The sequence below is a fragment of the Chiloscyllium plagiosum genome, unplaced genomic scaffold, assembly GCF_037043375.1.
Source record: "Chiloscyllium plagiosum isolate Xiang-an unplaced genomic scaffold, Cpla_swu_hap1 HiC_scaffold_42, whole genome shotgun sequence".
Taxonomy (NCBI): Eukaryota; Metazoa; Chordata; class Chondrichthyes; order Orectolobiformes; family Hemiscylliidae; genus Chiloscyllium; species Chiloscyllium plagiosum.
The window spans coordinates 4,104,012-4,116,457 of NW_028270180.1; the positions used below are offsets into that span (position 1 = coordinate 4,104,012).

The following is a 12,446-nucleotide window of genomic DNA, read 5'->3' on the forward strand; positions in this document are numbered from 1 at the left end:
ACAGCTCGGGGTTAGGTACAGAATAGAACTTTGCACAACTGTTGCCATCAAGCACTCCCAACACAGGTATGGCATTGGGTGGCTTTTATCCAATTTCATTAATATTAACCATGTGGGTTCTCTGTCCCAGTAACCGTACTGGAGATCAATATTTGCAGACAAGCTTCACCCTATGTGGTTGAATAACTCACTGTCTACAGTTTAGTGGTTAGCTCTCTTTGAAAGTAGTGTTATGACTGTGGCAAGGCTGTATGGTTGAGAAGGTAGTGCTGTCTAGTGAATAAGGTGAGTATGGCTAGTTTCAATTATCTTTTGCTGCTTGTCTGACTGATAACTTGCTGAAAATGTGTTGCTGGAAAAGCGCAGCAGGTCAGGCAGCATCCAAGGAGCAGGAGAATCGACGTTTCGGGCATGAGCCCTTCTTCAGGAATGAGGAAAGTGTGTCCAGCAGGCTAAGATAAAAGGTAGGGAGGAGGGACTTGGGGGAGGGGCATTGGAAATGCGATAGGAGGAAGGAGGTTAAGGTGAGGGTGATAGGCCGGAGTGGGAGTGGGGGCGGAGAGGTCAGGAAGAAGATTGCAGGTTAGGAAGGTGGTGCTGAGTTCGAGGGATTTGACTGAGACAAGGTGGGGGGAGGGGAAATGAGGAAACTGGAGAAATCTGAGTTCATCCCTTGTGGTTGGAGGGTTCCTAGGCGGAAGATGAGGCGCTCTTCCTCCAGCCGTCGTGTTGCTATGGTCTGGCTATGGAGGAGTCCAAGGACCTGCATGTCCTTGGTGGGGTGGGAGGGGGAGTTGAAGTGTTGAGCCACGGGGTGCTCCGGGTGTCCCAGAGATGTTCTCTGAAACGTTCCGCAAGTAGGCCGCCTGTCTCCCCAATATAGAGGAGGCCACATTGGGTGCAGCAGATGCAGTAAATGATGTGTGTGGAGGTGCAGGTGAATTTGTGGCTGATATGGAAGGATCCCTTGGGGCCTTGGAGGGAAGTAAGGGGGGAGGTATGGGTGTAAGTTTTGCATTTCTTGCGGTTGCAGGGGAAGGTGCCAGGAGTGGAGGTTGGGTTGATGGAGGGTGTGGACCTGACGAGGGAGTCACGGAGGGAGTGGCCTTTTCAGAACGCTGATAACTTGTGCGAGTTGTTGTAAGCCTACAGTCATCTGTGACACTGTGTTCAGGAAGAGTCAGAACCTTCAGGAAAGGGAGGAGTTCAGTTCATCAAACACATAGTGAGGGCGATGCTGGGTGCTTGAATCAGGGCATCTCGTGCTTTATATCTCTTCAGTTCTCAGGCCAGTGCAGTCTGGATGTTGCACTAACGTTCTCCCTTAAAGCAAATCACGTCTGGTCTTGTCACTTCTGTCGCTCAGCCTCCTGGTAACCATCGACTGCACCAGATTACTGCTGTCTTCCATTTTCTCTCTCTCGCTCTCTCTCTCTCTCTTGCTCTCTCACTAACACACTTGTAGGTGGAGAGTCAAAGTGAATCAAGACCTCTCTGTTTTTGTCCTTTGTTTGCTCTGTGAAGGAGTCTCCTGCCATGGGGAAATGAGGAGAAGCCGCCTGGATTGAGACTGATTTCGGCCCTCAGCAGGTGACGCATTTTCACAATCTTATACAATCATAGAGTTGTACAGCACAGAAACACACCCTTCAGTTCAACTCGTCCACACCAACCAGATATCCCAAATGGATCTGGTCCCATTTAACCTATATCCCTCTGAACCCTTCCTAATGTTGTACCCTCCTTCTCCTCCTCCACTTCCTCTGACAGCTTGTTCCATATAAACACCACCCTCTGCATGAAAAAGCTATCCCTCAGGACCTTTTTACATCTTTCCCCTCTCACCCTCTGATTTTGGGTTCCCCCACCCCAGGGGGAAAAGACCTTGTCTATTTACCCTATCCTTGCCCCTCATGACTTTATAAACCTCTAGAAGGTCCCCCCTCAGCCTTCGAGAAAATAGCCCCAGCCTATTCGACCTCCCCCTATAGGTCAAACCCTTCACACCAGGCAACATCTTTGTAAATCTTTTCTGAACCCATTCATGTTTAACAACATCTTTCCTATAGCAGGGAGACCAGAATTAAATGCAGCATTCCAAAAGTGGCCTCACTAATGTCCTGTACAGCCGCAACATGATCTCCCAACCCCTGTACTCAATGCCCCGACCAATGAAGGGAAACATATCAAATGCCTTCTTCACCACCCTATTTACCTGTGATACCATTTTCAAGGCATTATGCACCTGCACTCCTCGGTTCCTTTGTTCGGCAACACTCCCCTGGGCCCTACCATTAAGTGTACCAATCCTGCCCTGGTGTGCCTTATCAAAATGCATCACCTCACATTTATCTAAATTAAACTCCATCTGCCATTCCTCGACCCATCGGCCTATCTGATCAAGGTCTTGTACTCAGAGATAACCATCTTCACTGTCCACCACACCACCGATTTTGCTGTCATCTGCAAGCATACTATATTCACATCCAAATCATTTCCGTAAAAGACGAAAGGCAGTGGACCCAGCATCGATCCTTGCGGCACACCACCATTCACAGGCCAACAGCTCAAGGAACAACCCTCCACCACACCGTCTGTCTTCTACCCTCAAGCCAATTTTTTATCCAATTGGCTAGCTGGTCCAGGATTCCATGTGATCAAACCTTTACCAGTATACCATCTTATTCCGAAACAACAACTCATGGCCCTTGCGCGTGCTCTCTCTCTCTCACTCTCTCACTCTCTCTCTCTGTCTCACTCTCTCTCTCTCTCTCTCTGTGTCTCTCTCTCTCTCTCTCTCTCCATTTTTGCGTAGGATATCCTGCAAATCCAGTCTGGCCTATGACAGACTATGTTCTTAATAATCTCAGCAATATGTTACTTTTCTTTTTGGTCCTACACATTCATCTCCCAGTTTTCTTTATTTTTCCAACCCGTCCTGGTTCCCTATCCATAAACGACCTGCTTTCAAGCCAATGCTGAAATAAAAATAAAATACTGCAGATGCTGGACGTCAGAATAAAATCAGAAGATGCTGGAGGAACTCAGCACGTCTGTGGAGAGAGAAACAGCTAACATTTCGATCCAATATGACTCTCCTTCAAGACTTCCAAGTCATATTGGACTCAATATTAACCCTGGGATTCTTCCTCCCCGGTTGCAACTAGACCTGCCGGGTTTCACTGGCAATTTCTGTCTTTATTCTGAACTGGTGCCATTCAGAACAGCAAGCTGCTCGTGAATGACTTTGGGTCACTTTCCAATATCTGAGATTTTGTAACAGATCTGGACATTTTGTTTGAACAATTAGAGATCTTGTGAGTGATTGTATAGATTTTATTACCATTGTTCACTGAACATAATTTATGCAATAAAGTAGACGATGAGGTAGGTAGGGGTAAAGTGAAAAGAATATTTTGCCTCATCTTTCTACATCATGTTTAATAACTCGGTGAAAGTTGGTGGATCATTTAAGTGCCAAGTGGTAATGTCTCTGCTTCCTCTCCTGTTTGGGAAGCTCCTACTTTTCAGCCACAGTTGGATGACAAACTCAGTGACACATGGTCGGGGGGGTGTCGCACTAATGCTGTGATCCCTCTCGTGTGCTAAGGACTTGGTGCACTTAACAGCAGTGATGGAACAGGACTGGAGTCAGGACTTGTAGCATCAAATTGTCACAACCTCAATAGTGAAACTTTCACTGATGTAAAGAGTGAAATATATTCACTGAAAAATCTGCTGGAAGAGCTTTGATGCAGTCATTGATATTACTTCGGTCTTTGAAACGCTTTGGATGATTTTTTTGTATATATTATGTATTATCCTCCAATGTTTCATTCTCTCTGTCTGCAGAGAGCTGCTTCCTCTGTCGCTCACTGGGTAGTGCTGTCCCCTCTGTTGCTTTAAACTCCCCCATCCCCTCCAGCCAGTTAAGCATAAATATCTAGACTGGCATTTCCAGTGCAGCGCTGAGGGAGGGTTGCACTGCCTTATGTGCCAGTTTTCAAATGAGACAAGCTAAGGTCTGTCTGTTCGCTCAGGTGGAGGCAAAATGTCCCCTTGCACTAATTCAAAGAAGAACAATGGAGATGTTCCCTCTGTCCATTATTTAATCAGCACCACTTTTTTTTAGAAATCTGATCTTCATCGAATTGCTGTTGTGGGAGTTTGCTATACATGTTTACTGTCAAAGACCTCCCACAGCAACATCAATTTCAGAAGAACACCAAGCGTTTTACAGCACACTATGGTTATAAAACCTGTCTTTTTCTCATTTAGTTTTCTAACTTTCTCCTCATTACTTCAATAGAACAAACTCTGACTCTGCTCTGCATACCAGCGCTCTGAACCCTAATCCACAGGATGCCTTCATGAGCGGGAACCAGCTGTTCCCACAACAGGAGCGGCAGAATGGTGAGGTCATCTGTATTTTTTATTCTGTCAGTCCAGAATGTTTAAATTGGCCGGGGTTAGAAGCAGGAAGGTGGAGCAGAATGGATTAGTCTCTTGGGAGTTGAGAAGAATGAGAGGCGATCTCATTGAAATGTGTAAAATTCTTTGAGGGCTTGATGAGGGTCGATTCTTTTTCCCCTAGCTGGAGAACTTAGAACCAGGGAGTATGTGTTCTAAGACTATATACAATTCCGTTATGTAAAGTATGTGACTCTGGAACTCCATATCTAGAGGGCAATGGGTGCTCAATCATTGATTATGTCCAAGATAGAGATCGATAGTTTTTTGGACACAGTAGAAATCAAGGAATACAGGAATGGGAGTGGGGTATTGGGCAAGGCAGTGATGTAATGGTAATGTCACTGTAGTAGGAATCCAGAAACCCAGGCTAACTGGACCCCTAAAATTCTGGGGAGACAATAGCCTAGTGGTGTTCTCGTGAGACTATTAATCCAGAAATTCAGCTAATGTCCTAGGGTCTCTGGTTCAAATCCCACCATGGCAGATGGCAGAACTCAACTGTGATGCTTAGCATGGAGCTGGCACCAGCCATTGTTCAGGTTGGCACATGGTGAGGTATCAATGGACTGTTAAATGCCAATGAAATAATGCCACGTAGAGTATCATGAAGGGAGAGAGCATCGGAGAATTTTAACAAAGCATTTTGCCCTCACGTTTGTAACCCAGTAGTTGTGTACTGAAGCTGAGTACAACAGTAATATCTGAAATTGTTTTTAGCTGCAGAACACCCAGGCTGTATCCAGGATTCATCTCACTGAAATGATGTCAATGGCTTTCTAACTATGTTTTCTGGTTGGTGATATTCTCTGTTATGTGATTGTGTCTTCTTTGTTTCTACAGTAAATTATTGTGATGAGATGGACAGTCTGGGAGAAGGTGAGTTCAAATTAGCTTGAGTCTGTTTTGTTGTAAGTCCACGTACAGCCTGAAATCATTTCAGGCTGTTGGAAATATTGTAAACAGGTCATGACCAGGCCTAGGCAGTTCAGAAATGGTTGAATCCCAATTTTAAACTTCTACCTGGTCCATGAATTTAATCTGTTTCTGTTTCTAGATGTCAGGGTGATGATGAACTGGGAATGTGGTTCTAGGTTCATATAAAAGGAATGTATGATGGTGGCAAGTTGTTAACATTGCTGAATCCAATGGCTGCCTTTCATCCAAATCCATGTGGTTAGCAAGAAACGGAATAAGCATTTCTGTGTGCTTTGCTCAGAATAGCCCAGGTTGTCAATGATGTCCTTGCTCACACAGCATTTTGAAGTGAATGGCATGTTTCTGGTCTGTAGGCTGAATCGAAGGTTAATTGGACGTGGTACAAAAAGATTGTCAGTATGCTTGGATGCACAGCTTAACAAAGGGGCAGTACTTTCAGAAGAAAAGGAGAAGCATTATTCAAAAATATGGTCAATGGCTTGTTGCAGTTTACCTTTGTTCGAGTAGTCACCTTTCATACTTCGGTTTCTCCTGTTACCAAAGACTTTCAACAGAGAGATCCCTGGCAGTCCCAGATTACTTTCCTGTCAAAATTGCTGAGGTGATCTTTCAGTTCAGTTCTCCTTGTTAATCCTCAAATTCACAGAAGGCTTGTGTTTCTGAAAGGTTTAAAGCTTGTATCTTTCTCATCTTTTAAACAAGTGGGTTTTTTTTGTGTGTGTGTGAGACATCTGTAAGTCAGGTATTAAAAAGACCCTATAAACTTAATGGAGCTCTGTCAAAGTCTAAGGTTTCGACTTTAGCCTAACCATAATCCAGGAAAAAAAATCCACGTTATGTTAAGCAGAGCCTGGTCATCTAGTTAATCGATAATAGTGATCGATTAATTATTTCAGTAATCGATTCAATGTTCGATTATGAAATGATTTCATATTATCCTAATCATTTAGTTTGTTTTCCTTAAGAGCTTTACTTTTGTTTCCGATCTTATTTTTTCACCATCTTCATTGCATTATTAATAGATTACTGCTTTTTATTCAGTCTTTTCATTCCCGGTCCTGACAAATGAAGACAGTGTCTTAAAGTTGAACAAACCTTTACCAAAACAGCTGTGGGAAGCAAAGAAGGTGAGTGGCAGATTGCAGTATCATTGGTTTTAGCAAGCACATAACCCCTGCTTTCGTTTTCTGCATCTTTCTTTTGGATTCCACAATTCCATGCTCTGTTTTGTCACCATTCCAACTCAATGCTGATTCCTCATCTGTGACAATGCCCAGATTTTATACAAATTAAACTTGCGAAATGGTTATGAAATGTTGGAATTTTTGACCGTTTTAATTCTCCCATTAAGAGTTACAAACCTGACATGTCAATGTTTATGCAAAGCACAAACTGTAAATTAAATGGTCATTTTTATCTCAACAACCCTGCCCCTTCCTTACTTGGAGACCAGAGACAAGGAAGGAATCCAGTGTATGTCAGCGAGCTTTTTAAAGTTAGTTAAGTGTGTTATTGGAAATGGACCAAGGGCAGGAAAACGTGGAATGTTGGCATTGCTCATGGAATGTTGGCATTGTGGGTTGGGCCAGCATTTATCACCCATCCCTAATTTGCCTCGAGAGCAGTTAATAGTGACCCACATTACTGTGGGACTGGCATCACATCTAGGCTAGACCGGGTAGAGATGAGGAATTTCCTTCTCTAAATGACTTTAGTGAATCAGATGCATTTGTATGACAATTGACAGTGGTCACCATTTGTATTTGTTTTAATCACAAGTTTTTATTTGACTTCAGATTTCACCATCTGTGGTGAAATTTGAACCAATTAGCCCAAAACATTAGCCTGGGATGCTAGATACTCGCATTAGCTTTACACCTTGACCTCCCAAATCATCAATGATCTCAGCGAATCTCGAAACAGACTCAGAGGCTGAATGGTCTCATCCTCCCTCTATGTTCCTAGGAAGTTAACTACCAAGTGAGCCTCCCCAGATTTATTGCAAGAGCTGAACTTTGTTAGGATTTGGGAACATTGCGTGGAAGAGAAGTGTTTAGGATGAAAGCAGAAACCATTTGTTTGCAGATAGTTTCAGCAATCAGTGCAAAACTTTACATTTTTTAAAGCCTTCCAAACTAAAAAGTCACAAAAAATGTGCAAAACCTACAGACACAGAGGAATATTGGTCTCTGCCGACTCTTGCTTACTGCCGACCCAAACTGGCCTGCTGTGTTTCTGACCTTATTCAGATTTTTGCCAATGTGTGTATGTGTTTTAATTTACTGCTTAACCTGTCTTGTTGCTGTTTCTAACGCCAGCTTTGTCCAGCACATTAATAGAGCACATTAATAAAGGAGCTCTAAACCAAGTTGTATGTAAACCAAGGATCTAAGGTGCATGCTGCTTTCTTTACTGATGACTGAAGCAGTGAGGGCTCCTTTCTCCCTTGCCTTTTTTGAAGGGCTGATGTTAGTTCCTTCTCCACTGTGGCTGATAGGTTGACCTGGTGAAGCTCATCTCACAGAGCTTGAGTTTGAGAGGGATTTTTATTTTGCTTGCTCTGTTCCTCAGGTTCAGTCGCTGCTGTCACGTCCCAAGTCTTGCGAAGTCCCTGGCATCAGGTGAGTGGATTTGAACTCCTTAGGTTGGTCTTGTTACCTTTCCTGACCCACACTTCTTCCCTCAGCCAGATCAGAATAGCTAGCTACTGATGGAAGGGGTCAGTATTAGGACTCTTCCTTCACCTGATGTATGTAAAAGGTCTAGACTTCAGTTTGTGGGGGACAGTTTCAAAGTTTGCAGACAGCACAAAACTTTGCAACATTACAAATAGAGAGGAGCACACTGCAGAACCTCAGAATGATATTGACAAGTTGGTGGAGTGGGCATGTAGGTGCCAGGTGAAGCAGAAAGTGTATGAGAGAGCATAAAAAGGGTGTGCTTCTGAAGGGTATGCAGGAGCATGAGAGTCATTAAAGGTGATAGGACAAGCAGAGAGAACTGATGGGAAAGCTAATCAGTATTCGAAGCTTCATTAATAGGGGCATAGATTGCAGGAGCAGAGATGTTATGATGAACTTGTATCAGACACTGGTTGAATTTCAACTGGAGTGTGATGTGCAGTGCTGAGTATCAGACCTGAGGAAGGATGGGAATATATTGGCGAGAGTGCAGAAGTGATTTACAAGAATAGCTCTAGGGATGAGACCCCTCAGCGACAAAGAAAGGTTGACAAATTTGGGACTGGTTTTCTCGGAAAAGAAAAGGCTCAGAGGAGATTTGGTAATGTTCCCACTCATCAAACAGTTGTAAAGCTGAGGACACTGCATTTCAAGTGTTTTCCATAAGAAGCAAATGTGAGGTGAGAAAAATCTATCAAGCAGCAAATAATTATGCTCCAGAATGGACTGTCTGAGAGGATGTTGGAAACATAGAATCCTTACAGCGGGGAAGCAGCTCATTCAGCCAGAGTCCACACAAGCATCCCACCCAGAACCCCTATCCTTATAACCCTGCATTCCCATAGCAATCCATTAGGCATACTCATCTCTGGACAATTTAGCATGGCCAATCCTAACCTGCACATCGTTGGACTGCGGGAGGAAACCGGAGCACCGGGAGGAAACCCATGCAGACATTGGCAGAATGTGCAAACCCCACACAAGCCCGAGGGTGGATTCAAACCCAGGTCTCTGTGCTGTGAGGCAGAGTGCTAACCACTGAGCCACCAAAGCAAGGTTCAATTGAAGAATACATTGGATGATTATTTAACTCAAAACAGTGCAGAGGTTGGGGAAAAGACGGGAGATTTGCACCAAGTTTAAAATGCTCTGCAACCTGGTGCAGACAAAGCTGCTATACGAAAACAATTCAGTGATAAGTGAATAACTATGGGATTTTTCTGCATTTACATGTGTCGTGCTTTGCAGTGAAAGGGATGTTGCATCAGTCTTAATATGAAATCCTGACCCGATATCCCTCCCAAATGTGATCATTGGGGCAACATACCTGAGGCTAAAGATAAAAGGAAGCTCTTGGAACCCATTAGAAACCTGCTTGACACCTATTACCTGAATTCCACATGGAAATGTCATGAACCAGTGGCACCATAACATGTGAGAAGCTGCACTGGTGAAACTGTCTCATGTTGCCATAGAATGACTATCCTGTCACTGATTCCAAGACAAACCTTTCCACAATAGTCAGTAAAACCATTACATTTTCAAAAAACAATTGCATCGGTACCATATTTATTTTTGAACTGGGTTTTATTATAATATCTGTTTGAGTGATTTTGTAATAACCTGTATTCCAACAGATTACGAGTTCAAGCCATGTTTTGTGGGTTGTATCTAAAATCAAGGCTAACACCATAATGTCATACTGCATCATGGAATGAAGTGCTCCCTGATGCAAAAACAAATTAACTGCTCATTTGTCTTTGGTATCTTGCTATTTGAAAAATAGCTGACGAAATTGTTGCTACAGGAAGTTGATGGGAAAATTAGTTTGTATACAAAGTGCTTTCACAAATAATTTCAGAAAAAAGTGCTGACTTTTTATTTGATTGTTCTGATTCCCTCCTTCAAGTATCTATCCATCCCCAGAGCAGAATGTCGGATTGTCACATTTTCAAGGGTCACTAAACACAGGAGGCTCCCTGCCAGACCTCACAAACCTTCACTTCCCGTCACCTCTGCCGACCCCTCTGGACCCTGAAGACAGCAGCTTCCTCAATATCAGTGGAGGCAACAGTACCAGCAACCTGGCTGCTACCATGACACACCTGGGCATCAGCAACTCTCAAGGTGAGGGAGTGATTTGTGCAGCTTTGATTTGACTCAGCTTTAATGGCCACTTTTCGTTGTTTTTCTTCTAGGTCGTGAGTCAGGTTGGTGTATGAATAGGGATTTGCTGACAAGTAAAGCTGTATCACAAAAGTATGAAGATCTGGCAGATAAATGGGCTGGGAAGCATCTGATTCAATTCCCAGTAGCTCAGCCAGCAGAACATTTCTCCAATCATTATTGCCCCCAGGTCTGTGTGTCGCCCCCAGGCCTCTGGAGTTTGGGAGCAGGACAAAGTTAGTCCTGGTATTGCAAAATGTATCCAGCAACTCCTGGAAACTGACGACACATTGAAGGAGATGCAGGAGATCAGTATTGCTGTCCACCTGGAATTGAGTAACTTAACTCCACACCATTTTGCGATGAACATCAGTTATACGTTGCGACCTGTAACACCATAGGATATAGGAGCACAATTAGGCCATTTGGCCCATCCAGTCTGCTCTGCCATTCAATCACGGCTGAAAAGTTTCTCAACCTTATTCTCCTGCCTTCTCCCGTAACCCTTGATCCCCTTATCCGTCAAGAACCTATCTAGCTCTGTCTTAAATGCACTCAATGACGTGATCTGCACAGCCCACTGCAGCAATGAGTTCCATAGATTCACTGAAGAAATTCCTCCTCAGTTCAATTCTAAAGAGTTGTCCTTTCACTCTAAGGCTGTGCCCTCAGATCCTAGTTTGGCCGAGCAGAAAAATCTTCTCCACGCCCAAACTGTCCAGGTCTCTCAGTATTCTGTAAGCTTTAATTAGATCCCCTCCTCATCCTTCTAAACTCCACAGAGTATAGATCCAGAGTCCTCAACCACCCCTCATGTTAAGCCTTTCATCATTGGGATCATTCTTGTAAATCTCATCTGGATCCCCTCCAAAGCCAGCACATCCTTCCTTAGATACGGGGCCAAAAACTATTCCCAATATTCCCAATGCGGTTTAACCAGTGTCTTATAGACCCTCAGCAGTACATCCCTGCTGTTGTATTCTAGCTCTCTTGAAGTGAATGCTAACATTGCATTTGCCTTCCTAACTGCCAACTGAACCTGCGTGTTAAAAACCTCACCTGAGCTCCATGAGTGAGAGACTATGACTGTGGAAGGTATCACAGCCCTGCCTGAGGACCACAAACCCGCATTACCCAGCATTGAGGTAGGAACCCTGGGAGATTTCCCATTGCCCTCCCATTGGGAGCTTCCGAATGGTGAAATGGATGATCCATACCTCTCTTGGCAGTTAATTCAACACATACTGAAGAGTCAGCCTAAACCTTCGAGTGTGTACAGTTTAATTATACATTGACAATACGTTTACCAAGTCACTGATGAGTTAATGTAGATGCCTTGGTCTTGTGTAACTATATTTATTGAAATTGATAGAATTACAGTGCACTGGAGAAGGCCAATCAGCCCATTGGGCCTATGTCCTTTGATTGATGTTTCCAATTAAACCTGCTGCTCTACCAATCTTTCCCTATAACCCTACGGAATGTTTCTTCATAAATATTCACGCACTTCCCTTTTGAAAGTTGGTATGGAATTGTTCCCACTTCCCTCCCAGGTAATGCATTCCACATGTGGGTGGGATTATCATCAATCAAGAGTGTGGTGCTGGAAAAGCACAGCATCAGGAATGAAGGGCTTATGCCTGAAATGTCGATTCTCCTCCTCAGATGCTGCCTGACCTGCTGTGCTTTTCCAGCACCAGACTCTTCGACTCTGATCTCCAGCATCTGCAGTCCTCACTTTCTCCTGGGATTACCATCAAGAACATTTCCGTTTTTGATTTCTTTCTTCTCTCTATTTTTCTAGGTTTCTCCACGTCTTTGCACAGCTCTCTGAGTAACCCATCAATACAGGCTTCACTCAGCAACTCCATGCTGCAGTCTCCTTTAAACAATCACTCCCTCAGCAACCCCTCCATCCACTCCTCACTACGGTCATCGCTAAGCAACCCGTCCATCCCAACCGCCTTGAAGAGTTCGCCACGCCGACGGCAGACACCGGTCAGTCCGCTAACACTCTCGCCAGGAATGGAGCCTCGAAGGTCCATGAGTAAACAGTTCTCACCAACCATGTCACCAACGCTATCGTCGATAGCACAAGTACGTGTGATGGAAGGTCCTTAAATGGGTTTCCGGTGGCCGGGAGGGATGCAGTTACATTACTTTGCTTCCCTATTAGTGATAACGGAGCAG

General features: G+C 44.1%; 1 protein-coding gene across 3 annotated transcripts in view; it reads left to right on the top strand.

The window, feature by feature from the left end:
* The window catches only part of crtc3 (CREB regulated transcription coactivator 3), an 84,794-nt gene that overhangs the window by 60,733 nt on the left and 11,615 nt on the right, over window positions 1-12,446 (top strand). For 2 of the 3 annotated variants that reach the window (XM_043680498.2, XM_043680496.2), the window contains exons 5-11: window positions 1,525-1,590; window positions 4,310-4,413; window positions 5,314-5,349; window positions 6,451-6,536; window positions 7,981-8,030; window positions 10,000-10,217; window positions 12,061-12,353. In XM_043680498.2, coding sequence (XP_043536433.2) covers window positions 1,525-1,590; window positions 4,310-4,413; window positions 5,314-5,349; window positions 6,451-6,536; window positions 7,981-8,030; window positions 10,000-10,217; window positions 12,061-12,353 — 853 coding nt within the window. The remainder of the gene's footprint in view (window positions 1-1,524; window positions 1,591-4,309; window positions 4,414-5,313; window positions 5,350-6,450; window positions 6,537-7,980; window positions 8,031-9,999; window positions 10,218-12,060; window positions 12,354-12,446) is intronic. The other variant, XM_043680497.2, reaches the window with a different exon arrangement.